The sequence below is a fragment of the Amyelois transitella genome, chromosome 5 (assembly GCF_032362555.1).
Source record: "Amyelois transitella isolate CPQ chromosome 5, ilAmyTran1.1, whole genome shotgun sequence".
NCBI classification, from domain to species: Eukaryota; Metazoa; Arthropoda; class Insecta; order Lepidoptera; family Pyralidae; genus Amyelois; species Amyelois transitella.
In genome coordinates, this window is record NC_083508.1 from 4,256,801 (window position 1) to 4,270,748 (window position 13,948).

Genomic DNA, 13,948 nt, shown 5'->3' on the forward strand with positions numbered 1-13,948 from the left:
ACTTACACGTTTAATCGATCGACGGCAAATGTGGTTCGGGAATTATAAAAAAAGAAATATTTCACGAAAAATTTCCTCAACTTTTCAATAATCCTATATTTGTTAATACGGCTCTGCTCATTAAACAATTATAATAAACACTATCGCAATCATTGATTCATTTATTGGTCACATAACTTAATCTATATCACAATTAGGCACATAATTAGGTACAACCAACAGTTTTCTCTCCTAAATTAACATACTTAATAGTAAAAATTAAATAATTACCCAAGGTAAATCAGTCTAAGATTTTCTCCAACTTTAGCTGTATTTTCTTTGGTTTCATCGACGGTATGACGTTCACCGCTACTCTGTCCCCTAGTTTGGGAGTCTGACTTGCACCTAAATTACTCCTATGTATAAGTCCGTTTTCTCCCAAGCCGCAGTCGACGAAACAGCCGAATGGAACGACGTTGCGGACAACTCCTGAAATAAAAGAAATTTTAAAATAGGCACAGAGTTATAAAATAATTTCTTTGATAAGGTACTACAAATCTCAAGTGCTGTACAGACGTTATAAGTTTGCAAGTCATCATCATTCTCTGTGGCGCAGCGGCCTCTGAGACAATGTTCGAATCACGGCGATTTATGAACATTTTTCATGTTCCATACAGTTTCCATGAAAGTAAAAAACATAGTGTGTGGCCTTTGACTTCTACAACCTCTCTTTCTAATGTTAAATAAAAATGAAGTAAGGAAATCAAGAGTTTTTTACAAAATTAACATGTAAACAGGAACAGGAATATACATACATATAATCACGTCTTGTTGGGTAGACAGTGCCAACAATCAAAAGACTGAAAGGCCAGGCCACATACCGCTGTAAGGCTCAATGATGGCATATTGCGTATTAATTCTATCAATTACCTGTTAATGTCATTCCTTCTTGTAACTGATCAACAGCTTGAACAGCCATTGAATACACAGGTCTACAGAAAGATATAATATCATCCTCAAGTGACTTCTGTTTAAAAGCATTTATAATCAACTCTAGTGTGCTGATGTCCGTATTAAGATCTTTACTCATTTTTTCAATGTCGATCATTTGTATTTTAGACTCTATAAGACTTGGGAAATGAGGTTTTGTTAATTCTTTGATGTTGACGTCTATTTTCTTCGCAAATCTGTGGAGAAAATTAAAATAAGTTAGGAACAAATTATTATAGTAATAAATAATAATAAAAACACTTTTATGCACCATGATAACATGAATTACACAAAAATGTATATATGTTTATAGTTCATGTTGTATAAAGGCGGCCTTATCGCTACAGCAATTACTTACAGGCAACTTGTTAGTGAGGATTTCACAAACTGTGTTGGGTATGCGGTGCAGATAGGAGCAGATACAATAAACACACACAATAAGATTAAAATTAAACATACATATACATATATAAATACATGGTTCATACACAAAACAACTGCTAGACACCGAGTACAACTAACAAATGAGATTTAGCTGGTTTTTGAAAGTATTTAGGGTTTAGGCATTGCAAATCAAGATGGGAAGAGAGTTCCACAAGCGAACAGCTTGAAATTAGATAGTTTATAAAAGAAGTATAAAAGAATAATTTGTTTATGAAAAGTCCGCGGGCGGTCAAGTTGTAAAATGAGAGACAAACAAACATTCGCCTTAATGATATAATGTGGATCTCCTTCATCGTTATTTTTCCCACTTATAACGCGATGCGGTCGACACAGTAAGATACTTGTGTCACTTGGCATCTCATCATAAATGTATATCACAAGAAAAAGCCGACCAAGTGTGAGTTGGACTCTCTCACGAAAAGGTTCCGTACCAATATCACGTTTGTTGAAAATTAATACTAAAAGTATTTGTTGTTGTAGTAGCAACCGAATACATAACTTGTGAAAAATATTAGCTATTACAGTTTACGAGACAGACAGCCTGGTAACAGACGGATGGACGGACGGACAGACAGTTTTTACCTTTTAGGTGCGGAACACTAAAAAGCAATGTAATTTAAGAAAATACTCACGACTTAGCTACACTATAGCTCTCTGGATGTATAATCGTCGCGTCCAGCGGTTCGCTCCCGCCTAGAACCCTGAGGAACCCGGCGCATTGCTGGAACGTGACCTTTCCGATGCCGCCCACTTTGAGAATCTCCGCCCTGGCACTAAAACCCCCGTTGTCTTGCCGATACGCTATCATTTTTTTCGCTCGGCCGTCGTTTAAACCTGATATACGCCTAAAACGTTAAATAAATTAGTTGTTAAAATCTACAATCCTAAAAAACCAAAGGCATTCCTGAAAAGTGAACTTCCCGAAACATTGAGAATTTCCACCCTGGCACTGTTGTTTGCATTTTTTTATCCATTAAGCAAATTAAAGCCAATATAGAATCAAACAGATTCTTGCGGTTTTAAAAGATTTTACCTTAACATCGCTTGTGAGGCAGTATTGATGTCAACGCCCACCAAACTGACCACTTTCTCAACAGCACAGTCCAATGCGGATTCTAACATTTTCGGTGGAATATCGTGTTGGTACAATCCAACACCCAAGTTCTTTGGATCCACCTGTGTATTGAAAAATTGAGTACTTAAATTTATACATAAAATATATAATATATGAAATATATACTTTCATGGAGTGGTAGGCCGAAACTACATCTTCCACTGAAGACTTCACCACTCTTCACATCCAAAACTAGCTTTATGCAAGCTCATTGGTTACTCCTGACCTGACTTTCCGCCAGAATGTCCTAAATTTGATCAAGCTACGTTCGCCTAGGCCTTACCCTCCAACGTTTCCATTCACATTCTCCTTGTAAATACCTATATTTTTAAAATACCTATAATTTACTTACTTTAATTAATTCTCCTAGGGGATCTAATACCCTTCTTGCTATAGAAAGGGCAGATATTAAGTTGGGATCCATATTTGGATGTTCCTGAAATTATAAATTTAATGTTAATTATTTGTCTAGGTCTAAAGTAAATACCTTAAAAACATTGTGTTATAGAAACAAAAGTGTACCATGAATATAGAAATAATGGTATTTTTGGGGCAGTTTTTCGGTTCACAGCACATATCCTGGAGTCGATCCTCGGTCAGGTCGTATGGACCTCTTTCAGATCAGCCTGGGTCGTCAATGTAAATTGAGTGTCTATGTAAAGAATTGTTAAGTTAATATTCCATAGCACAATGTGAAACTTACTTTGGGGCTCCACCTAGCCAGTTTAATTTGTGCCGTAAATTTTGTAACTAGCTGCGCCCCGGGGCTTCGCTCCCGTGGGAGTTCCATTATAAAAATTATTTATTATGATATTCCAGGCTATACCTTCCGTTTACTTTATCAAAATCCGCCCCCCAGTGAAAAAGTAACAAACAGACATCCACAAATCTTTGGAAACATTGTATAAATTTATAATATTTGTAGGATTTATTAATAATAGTGGTACCTTTTGAGCTTCTTTGCTAATAGAATAAATCGAGGCGCCTTGCTCGGGGACGATGACCACAGGGACGTTACCAGATATTTCATGTTTCTTCAACCAAGATTCAGTTTCACGACAAGCAGTCCCGTTGCCGAGCCCAATCAACTCCACTCTGAAATAGTAACATCGAATAGTATTTTTGATAAAATTAAGTCAAAGAACTATGCAGGGACCCTAAGGACCGGAGAACCCTTTACCATGTGGGATGAGGCGTTTTTTTAAGTGTATATTATGAAACATTAGTTTTGTTAGAAATAAACGTTGTGTGTCACCTGCTTCTCTTCCCGTGCTGATTGTAAAAGTCAATCAAGGGAATGGCTAATTAACCGACATTTTGTTGCGGCGCCAGTCTTAACACCTTTCAACAAATGGGTTACATTAATACCTTTTAAAAATGGGTTCTTTAATTACCTTAAAAAATGGGTTTATCTATGATGGAGCTACGATATCATAGACTAACAGATACAGAAAGAGACGCATGTACACAGAAGCTTATAGATTTTTATTCATGGTCCCGCTAACGTACCGTTGCAGGGGATTAATATAAAACAGCTCTATATTCATACATAATTTTCGTACTTATATTTTACCAGTAGGTCTTTCAGTTGTTTTGCTGCTGGATCATTCGAGTTGTGTCTTCGTAAATCAGGAAATAATGTGCACGCATCTAATTTGTCACCATTTGGGTTTATAATGCCTACCTGAAATTCAATATTCAACCGAGATAAGTAATTCGTATTGTTAATGGTCTTATGAGATCTCAGGTTATACTCGTAACACTCATTTGAAACACAAACAAATTTTACAAATGTTGGTTTATAGACGACTTTTTTCCACACATCTGAAATTCTTTTTCTAAATTCGAACCTCGGTCAGGGCATGATGAGAAACGAAATTATTCTAATAGGCCTGAACCTTGGATGTTTATCTATATAAGTCTTTACTATAAAATAGGTATCATTAAGTTAGTATCTCGTAACACAAGTTTCAAACTTACTTCGAGACATTATTTATTCAATAGTCCACTGAGGAGTGAAGCATGTTGGTAATGGTCTTCCGAGGCCTTTGGTAAAAGCTCAGTAAATCATTTGAAACAAGCATAATTTACTATATTTGGGATATTGATCATGGATTTAAACATGCATTATAAAGTCGTGCAGCTGAACATGGCCTTTCAATATTTTGACTGTTGGCTCTGTCTGCCTCGCGAGGTATATGGTATGAGGTATATGTTACATGTATATTAAATTTTTCGGTTACATATTTCCTTAATTAAAAGTGATTATGGAATCATATTTATGAATTAAAACAAAAATGCAGCAGAAACCGAATTAAATTGTATGCACAAAAAATTACCTTACAGCCCGCTTTGAACCCTGGATCTAAGCCTGCAATAACCCTATTCTTGATAGGCTCAGTCAAAAGATACTTCTCCAGGTTGGTTGTAAAAGTCTTCACGGCTTCTTTATGGGCATTTGTCGTGAGATCAGACCTCACTTGTCTGGACAACCATGGTTTTATAAGCCGGTTGTAGGCATCTGTTAGTCCTTTGCTTACCCAATGTCTGCTTTTCCATAGGGTTAAACAAAATCTGTAAAATGAGATAATAACTGACCATTTACTGAAAAAATATACTATGTTTAATCTTTCTCGTTGCATTAATACATACATATATATTATCACATCTTATAGGGTTAACAGAGCCAGCAGTCCACAAAAGTCCAGCTGTATGGCATACAAATGGAAAAGAGATTCACATGACAGGTAGTGTTGCAGCTATTGTCTAAAAGACGAATCCCATGAGTAATGTTTATATCTATAAATGCTACCCAAGCGAAGTCAGGACGGGTTACTAGTTTATATATAAAAAATAGTATCATTGAGTGATTGAGTGCCCCATAACAAGTATCGGCTAGTCAAATTGTGTAGTTTGTTCTGTATATATTCATTTCATAATTCTCACTTGTTATGTAGTAAGTCATTGTAATCCTCATCAGTATAATGCTACTTATTCACTCACTTTTCTAGTCTATTGTAGAACCAATCAGGAACAATCACTTTTACAGATAGGATTTTTTCATCCTCCCCTCTATTGATTGCAAGTGTTTGATGAGGTTTCACAAAGTGACTGGGGCACTTCCAGTCAAAGTACAATTTGTATGTTTCCGGATCTGTTTTAGAGTCACTCTTCTTACAAGCATCAGTTTCGTTCTTCAGAGAGCTTTTTGTCCGGCTACTTTGTAAAGTAAACCTGGTTTCGTTTTTCCTGAATTGTAACATTTGTGTTTAATTCATTAGCTTAAGATATAAATAAAATGGTAAATTAATGCCAACTGAGTTCAATTAAACAAAACAAATTATTTCATAAGGCTTTGATGTTGATAAAAATATGATAACTCACAAGCTTCTCATATGCTCTAAAACCCTAGTATCTTTGTAAATAACATCAGCAATTATGTGTGTTATATGTGCCTCTACTTTGTCTACAGATGACAACTGATCATCTTGAGAACACAGTGATTGCAGGTTTATGTACACTCCATTAAGTGCTTGTAAGGCGTGAGACTCTAAGCCCAGATTGCGAGCTCTTTCAGCAAGTGATACTGAATGTGACTTTAGTGGAGAATACTGAAATAAAAAAGGAATATACTGCACATAATCTTAAATTATGAGTTTCAGTTTGTATATCTCTCAATAAAAGTTAATCATTTTTGATAAATGATAAAGCAAAAGTGTAAGAAAAGCTGCAAAAAAGAACAACATTGTAAACAGACACAATACACAATTATAAATTAAGAAAGGTGAACCACATAGGATCATTGTTATATATTTAGCACCCTGAATATGTAGCTTCATCATTCAAGCAGTGAAGCTCTGTTAAAACTCATAGATACCTAATAAACCTAATACCCTTTGAGTAGATATTTATACTTACAATCAAGTCCAATTCTGATAAACTACGAGCATTTATGACACTCTTTTCAATATCTGCAGTCAACTTTTTTGATTTCCTCAATGTCTCCAAAACAGATTTAACTTTTTTCTTTAACTGCAAAACATTGTGATAACTTTCATATAGTTCTCGAAGCCTGAAAATAAAACATATTAAAAAATAATATTATTTTAACAAAAATAATTCACTATGGTACATTCTAAAAACTCTATGAATATATTATACCTGTCCGGCATCAAATTTTCCACAGCTGTTTTCCTATATCTTGCAATAAAAGGCAATGTACATCCTTCAGTTAAAAGAGCTATAAAGTTGCAAGCTAATGCTTGTGGTATTTTCTCAATTTCAGCCAGTACTTCTGCATCAGGTAATCCAATGCCTGCATCATTATTCTGAGTATTGCTTGTTGAACATTGATAAAATTCAACATCAGGATCCAAGACCTCTTGCTTTTTTTTTGTAGTTCGTTTAATCTTACCTGTTTCTCCAACTCTTGATACTTTACGTTTTTTCTCTTCTGAAGATTCTGCATTAGTGGCATTTGTTTTTCGTTTTCTCGTATTCAAAGGTTCCGAGTCCTCCATAGTAAATATGTGTATTATTTTAATGCAAGTTTCACTGAATTCTTACTTTTCCCTGTTATTCAATCTCTAGATTCGGTACACTAAGTGGTGATCTTAAAATATAGACAATAGGCCTGTAGACAGTAATTAAGAACCAAGGATTAACTGTTATTAGGTGATACATTATGTAATGTAAGTTCATAAAATTAACTCTGTTTCTAATATTTCCATAGGATTAATATTATTTTCAATAAAATAATTCTTCAATAATCAGCAATCAGCCATGTTGATTGAAACACCAATCAGAGCGCATTACGTCACGCCTCAGTCAACAACCGCCAAAGTTCGCGAAGTTCTATACGTTCTCTTGCTGTTTTCGTACATTTTATTAGAATCTGTTGTTTTTGTTCATTTAAATTAATTAATCGTAGTTATTTTGTGATTTAAAATAGTAGCTGCAGTAATAATACACCATGGAACCAGGTTTCATCAAAGCAAATAGCTCCAATTTGCCCAGAGTTGATTTGTTAATGTTGGGAGATTTTCTCGCTTCAAATAAAGACTTTTGTTCCTCTGAATTCCGAAATGTGAAAGCTTCCTTGTAAGTACATTATTTTTATCTTTAATTCTAGGTATAATTTAGTTTAACTTACGCAAGTCTCATTATCTAACATTGTCAGATTGTCATATGTTAATTTTGAGGTTAGCTTCTTATATACATATTACAAATAACGTTCTCTTACTGTTTTTACAACTTAGAAATATGTGTCGCCTTAATCTGCAAGCATTTACTGTATTAAATATGAAACTATATCACATCTACGCAAATAAATTGAACGTATTTATTCTTTGTTTACTTATTATTATACTAATATTTTTTATTTATTTCAGGTCTTCACGGCCATCATATGGGGATGATGCAATCAGTTATGTTCAAGTACAGAATGACAGAAATATTTGCACTGTGAAATGTAAAATTTGCCCAGAACACAAAGTTCATGCTAAGCTGTATTCAGTTACATTGATTGTTGATAAGGATGAAGAAAAAGTTATATCAGTGCAATGCCATGATTGTGTAGCTGCTCAAGGAGGCTGCAAACATGCCATTGCTTTACTTATGTGGGTTCATCGTAGGAGTGAGGAGCCATCATGTACAGAAGTGCAGTGTTATTGGAAAAAATCCAAACTATCCAGAGTAGGCACAGCTATCAAGTATATTACAGTAAAGAACTTGGCTAATAGTAATGGTAGTTCCATCATACCATCAAATTCCACAGTTTTACAAATTTTTTTAGAAGAAAGCCAAAAGAAAAATCTTGAAAGATGTGAGCTGTTGAAGTTTCAAGCAGGTTATACTTGTGATGAGCTACTTAGTGTTTCCATGCATCACCTTGTACTACAGTTTAAGGAAAAATGTTGCAACACACTTTTACAACAAATTAATATAAATAACAATATCCTAATTGAAATTGAAAAGAAGACCAGAGATCAGCATGCAAATAGCCTTTGGTATGAATTAAGATATGGCCGGATTACAGCCTCTAGGGCTTATGATGTCAGCCATTGCCAGACAAGTGACGGAGCCCTAATTTCTCTTATTATGGGGGGAAAAATCCCAGACACGGCTGCCATGAAGCGAGGGAGAGACTTGGAAAATAAAGTGCGAGATTCAGTGAGCAGAAAACTTAAGAAAATAATAAACAGTTGTGGACTCTTCATATCCCAAACCTATCCAATGTTAGCTGGTTCGCCAGATGGTGTATGTGAAGACTGTATTGTTGAAATTAAGTGTCCCATGACCGAACAAACCTTTGTCAAGTATATAAAAAACGGACAACCAACAAAAAAATGCTACATGCAGATACAAGTGCAAATGTATTTGACAGGACTTAAAAAGTGTTATTTTTGTGTAGCGGATCCTAACTTTTCAACAAATTCTAATGTTGAAATTGTATGTGTTACATTCAACGAAGACTTTATATTAGAAAATATTAAAAGTTTAGTTACATTTTGGGAAACCTATGTGTATCCTTTATTGTACAGAAGTATTGAATAATAAATAAAATTACTGAAATTTCTTGTTATTATTTATTTATTCTCAATTATTTTATGAGCGAATCTTGTAAGTTAATTAAACCGCAAGCTATAGTTATTACATCATCAAGTACTTTCACTAAGCCTAAATTAAGACAAGCATGAGGTTTTAACATACTGTACTCCCGTAAACGTCTGATGACCCGCTCAATATGAATCCGAAGGCTTGCAATTTGCTTAGTTTCCTTAGCTTCAGCCTTAGAAAATTTAGTACCAGACTGAACACTTGGTGGTCTAACTAATACCATCCCCCTCTGGCGTAAGTAGACTTCCACATGTTTGAACCCCCGGTCAGCCATGACACACATACCCTGTTGTAAACACTTTACAAAGTCACAGGTTTCAACCAGGCATGTATCTGTTATACGTCCTCCATAACCAGGGGAAATAAAATTGACCAGGCCATTGGGAGTACAAGAAACAAGATATTTTATAGTGTTAGCCTTTTTATAATCAGACCATGTCAAAGCTTGATTCACTGCCTTCGATGGCTTTTGTATCTCAATCTCTAAACAGTCTATTATACAGCTTACTTTATGAAATCGGTGCCTGAAGGCCATAGGTAAATTCTTTTTAATTAATTCAATATCTAATGTAACAATGAATGGGCGAATCACACTAGCTAATATCGGTATATTTTTAGAGAATATTCTGCTAGCATAAGTAGCATCCATGGCAAACTCATCAGCAAGTTCACGGAATGAATTATTCAATCTAATTTTTTTTAGACACAGTAAAATATGATTAATTGGGATACTTGTTTGTTTTTCAATAATATTTAGTAAGTGGTAACAATTTTTCGGAATTCCAATGTAAAAACGTGGATTGTTCATGATTTTCTTCAATGTAGATTCCAAAATTTTTATAGTTTCCTGTTTTTTGTCTTCTTCTAAAAGTTCACTGCAATCAGAAGCCGATTCCATTTCAAAAGATTTTGTTGATGGCGATGAACCTGGATGAGCAACAGAGGGTGTATAAGAAGTATCACTATCAGACCGTTCTTCTTTTTTAAATATTCTTCTCATTACATTTACATTGTGGCTAGATGGATTATTTTTAGCAAAGTGTTTGATTTTAAATGGAGATGTAGCAGCAGAAATCAGGTGTGGCTTCAGCGGAGATGTCATCTTTGTAACTGATTGGCATTGTGTTTGCAAAGCTTTACTTCTGAATGGTCTTGTTAAGTGCACTTGAATAGATTTATTTATCATTTTTGGTTTTTCTGTGATTTGTTCCAGCTCTTCCAAATTATGTTGACCTGTAAACAATTAATGAAATGATTTAATAATGCTATAAGAGATTGTAATAAATTTTATGTAATTTTGAATTAATTTAAAACCATTTCCTTAGCATGATAGCCAAGTTGTGGCACATGTTTTAATGTAATAAACCTTACTTATTGTTATGTTATAGTATTTTATTGAAGCAATAAACTTAATAAATATCATGAAAATAAAAGTTAAGAATCATCCAAATAAATTAGGTATAAAGGTAATATGTATGTTATTGTTATCCTAGTCATAATAACATAAAGTAGGTACCTATTAAATAAGACAAACTACATAACCAGATGATGGGTAGGTACATACCTGAACTTCCAGTTTCAATTTCATCAACATGTTCTGCAACATTATTGCTTTTTTGTTTTTTGAGTATATAGGGTCGTTCTTCTGTATTCGATCGCTTCCTACTAGGTTGACATTCGAATTTACTGGGCATACAACCAGGTTTCATCCTAACTTGCGAAACATAACCCATTATTCTATATTGCATATAATTTTCCATGTCATTTGGCATCTGGAAGGAAAATAAATTGCCTTTTAAAATTGACAACAAGAGCGTCTTGTACGATTGAAATAAACAATTTCCTTCTCTTATTTGATACATTAGGATATAGGTAACTATTTATGCATGTATCTAATGATTAATTTATACTTACGTCAAAGTGGTCCTCACAGAAATAAATTGAAGATTTGGTGACTACTTTGGTTGGGTCTCGACGTGCAAGCCGGAGCCACATATATCTCAGTTTTTTCTTGTTTGGTACATACACAAACAATTTATCCGGTGTGGATTTTGATGTGTTTTTGCACAAAGGAACTGCACACCACTTATAAACTTTATCATTCATATTTGAATCACAAAACAGATATTTTTTCTCAGATCACTATAGTTCGTACGCTCAGCTGTTGCTTGCTAACTGAGGCGTGACGTCATAAGCATCGGCCATGACACTTGGAGCGTTTTGGCGCTCACTCGGAGTACGGCACAAAAAAAGACGAAAATATTATTTATAACGGAATTCTGTACTGAAATATTATATTTTTCGCTATTATTACATATATATCTAGCGAATAAAAGTCAATTTCAAAATTTGTCTACACGCCTATTAGTGAAAATAAAAAATGAAACAACAACCTTACTCAACAAAATTCGACCAACCAAACAGTAAAACAAGCAAAAGGTAGGAATAAAAGACAATACATATAAGAACTTGGGTAGGAATTCGAGGTGGAATGGAATAACAGCAATTTTTGAATTATTTTGATTGATTGTTGTACTGGCTCGCTAACACACGAAGACTGCACGAAGATGAGACACATAGCTGACCTTGGCTTGGTTGACACTGACAACTGCAGAACACAGTGTTACCAACTATAATGGTTTATCATTATATGCAATATCTGGTTCGTGTCCGGGGTTTTGACCCTCAAATATTTTTTTAACATATTCACTTATACAATACTTTTGATTAACATTAGCAACAAAAAATACTAATCAATGGAATTTGATTACTACTTTATTAATATTAACTTTAACGAAAATAATTCCATAAGGTAGATGGTATACGTAATAGTTGGATTGTGATTTCTATAGACATTAATCTAAACGCTTAGCCCGTTTTTATAAAATCTTAGGTTCGTTTGAGGTCGAGGTCGTTTTGATTAAATTTCGCGAAATAGAGGCAGTCATCACTCACAAAGTATCACTCACTATCAATGCTGTCATTGGTGTTTATTCTTGTCAATTGGAAAAGAGTGATGCTCCCCGACTGAGCTATCAAGACTTTATATATCGATAGGTGAATCAAACTACGGAAAACTATCGACATTGAATAAACTCATGAACCATTGGACCGATTTTGACGAAATTTGCCATATATGCAGAACCTCATACCTCAGACACAGTTTCACGCAGACAAGTGGGTTTTTTTCCATACTTTCCATTCCACCAACAAGGGACCAGTTGGGCCAGTGGTAAGGGTGTATGTATATCACATTGTTGTAGGTTCAATTTCCAAAAAAGAATACATATTTATTTATAAAGATTAGTTTATTTATTTTGTCTATAGCGGGAGCGATGATTCGGCACGACCGCCACCAAAGGGATGATCTTCCGCCAGGCTAGGTGTTATGCCTGGGGAACCGCAGCTCCGACGATGTTGTGCCGGAGGTTGTATATATAGCTCCAATCCGTGAAATCTTTGAAATCGCGAAGTCTTAGATTCTTCGCTGCTATTGGTTGAGCGCGTCAATTTCTTCGCGATGATTGACAGTTGTTGTGTGATTGGATGTTGTGACGAGTGGCGTAGAGATGTCGCCACATGTCTTTAGAAATCAAATATTTTTGTGTCCATTGACTAAAAAAAAAAAAGTATTTTTTGTGTTTTCTGATAACATGCTAGTAGGGATGTGACATTGCTGACAAAAAATCGATTTTTATCTAATCGATTTATTTTTAAGTATGAAAAATCGATTAATAAATAATCGATTTTTCTTAAGAAAATAATCGATTTTATTATATTAATAGATTTTTTCCTAATTTTCAATTAATGTCAAAATAAACGCTATACAGGGTGACTTTAAATTCAACTGCATAAATTTAACTGTTAAGTGTACTCATCTAAAGGATATTTAAAAACGTTAAAAGAAAAATATCGGTTCATATTTCATAAACTACGAAAAAAAAAATAATAATTGCTATCGTGCAATTTGATAGGATTTTAATCTCAATGTAATGGAATTTAGGTTGAATGTCGCAATACGCTATGGCCATGCGGAGTTCAGTAGATAGCGTAAACGGTACGGTTAGTAACCATTTTGCACTGTGAATCTTGACTTGATCTTGATACTAGAAAAATAATTTATTTTTCAGACATTTATTTACATGTTTAGTTTAATTTTTTTTTGTAGTATTAATAAAGCGTGTGACGTAGTTTTAAAGGGTTTTTTAAATGTGAAAATGATGACGTTTAATTTAAATAAAAATAGGCTCAAACGGCTCAGAAGCATGGTATAGTCTATGTTTAAAAGGATGCAGTTGTTTTAAATGTCACCCTGTATACATAATATCAATAGATTTATTCATTAAAAAAGATATTCATGAAACAGAAACAGTAAGTTCTTATATAATCAACACAAATAAAAGTTTTTACCAATCAAGTTTGAAAAATGAAGTTTCAGCAACGAATAATGAATAACATATCAACCGAATGTCGGTAAAATACTGTTCATCAACTAATTCCATCTAGAGAATTTTTTAATTAAATGAATCATCTAAACTGCAAAAGCACAGAAAGAATGCACAGATGGCGTAATTGTAATATTATGGAGCTATGATAGTATTCTTTGTCAGTTTGCGTTCCGGGCTCCAAGCCAGAAGACAAAAACGTAATGTCGGAGTGCATTTATTGCATAATTATAAAAATCGATTTTTAATTGATTATTAATTTAAAAAAAATCACTCATAAAAATCGATTTTTACTTTTAAAAAATCGATTTTTACTTTTAAAAAATCGATTTTTAATCGATTTTTTCCATAATTCATT

The 13,948-nt window shown here is 34.0% G+C and overlaps 3 protein-coding genes across 5 annotated transcripts; 1 reads left to right on the forward strand and 2 right to left on the reverse strand.

The window, feature by feature from the left end:
• Positions 1 to 140: 140 nt before the first annotated feature.
• LOC106138129 (S1 RNA-binding domain-containing protein 1) lies at positions 141 to 11,875 on the reverse strand. Of its 3 annotated transcripts, none has more exons than XM_013339190.2 (13): positions 11,731 to 11,875; positions 6,689 to 7,139; positions 6,446 to 6,599; positions 5,912 to 6,138; positions 5,531 to 5,776; positions 4,867 to 5,101; positions 4,090 to 4,211; positions 3,475 to 3,622; positions 2,880 to 2,963; positions 2,447 to 2,589; positions 2,046 to 2,258; positions 910 to 1,166; positions 141 to 468 (listed from the first exon to the last, which is right to left on the reverse strand). In XM_013339190.2, the coding sequence occupies exons 2-13, from the start codon at positions 7,045 to 7,047 to the stop codon at positions 281 to 283; spliced, it is 2,376 nt and encodes a 791-aa protein (XP_013194644.2). In that variant the 5' UTR covers positions 7,048 to 7,139; positions 11,731 to 11,875; the 3' UTR covers positions 141 to 280. The 3 variants fall into 3 exon arrangements, with proteins under 3 accessions (XP_013194644.2, XP_060810878.1, XP_060810877.1); XM_060954895.1 differs by lacking the exon at positions 11,731 to 11,875 and adding an exon at positions 11,682 to 11,717; XM_060954894.1 differs by lacking the exon at positions 11,731 to 11,875 and adding an exon at positions 11,605 to 11,716.
• LOC132904447 (uncharacterized) lies at positions 7,159 to 9,082 on the forward strand. The gene is made up of 2 exons (XM_060954897.1): positions 7,159 to 7,627; positions 7,918 to 9,082. Exons 1-2 carry the CDS (start codon positions 7,500 to 7,502, stop codon positions 9,080 to 9,082), a joined length of 1,293 nt encoding a protein of 430 aa, XP_060810880.1. The 5' UTR covers positions 7,159 to 7,499.
• Positions 8,329 to 11,506, reverse strand: LOC132904446 (uncharacterized). The gene is made up of 3 exons (XM_060954896.1): positions 11,060 to 11,506; positions 10,710 to 10,917; positions 8,329 to 10,378 (listed from the first exon to the last, which is right to left on the reverse strand). The coding sequence occupies exons 1-3, from the start codon at positions 11,249 to 11,251 to the stop codon at positions 9,129 to 9,131; spliced, it is 1,650 nt and encodes a 549-aa protein (XP_060810879.1). The 5' UTR covers positions 11,252 to 11,506; the 3' UTR covers positions 8,329 to 9,128.
• Positions 11,876 to 13,948: the final 2,073 nt, after the last annotated feature.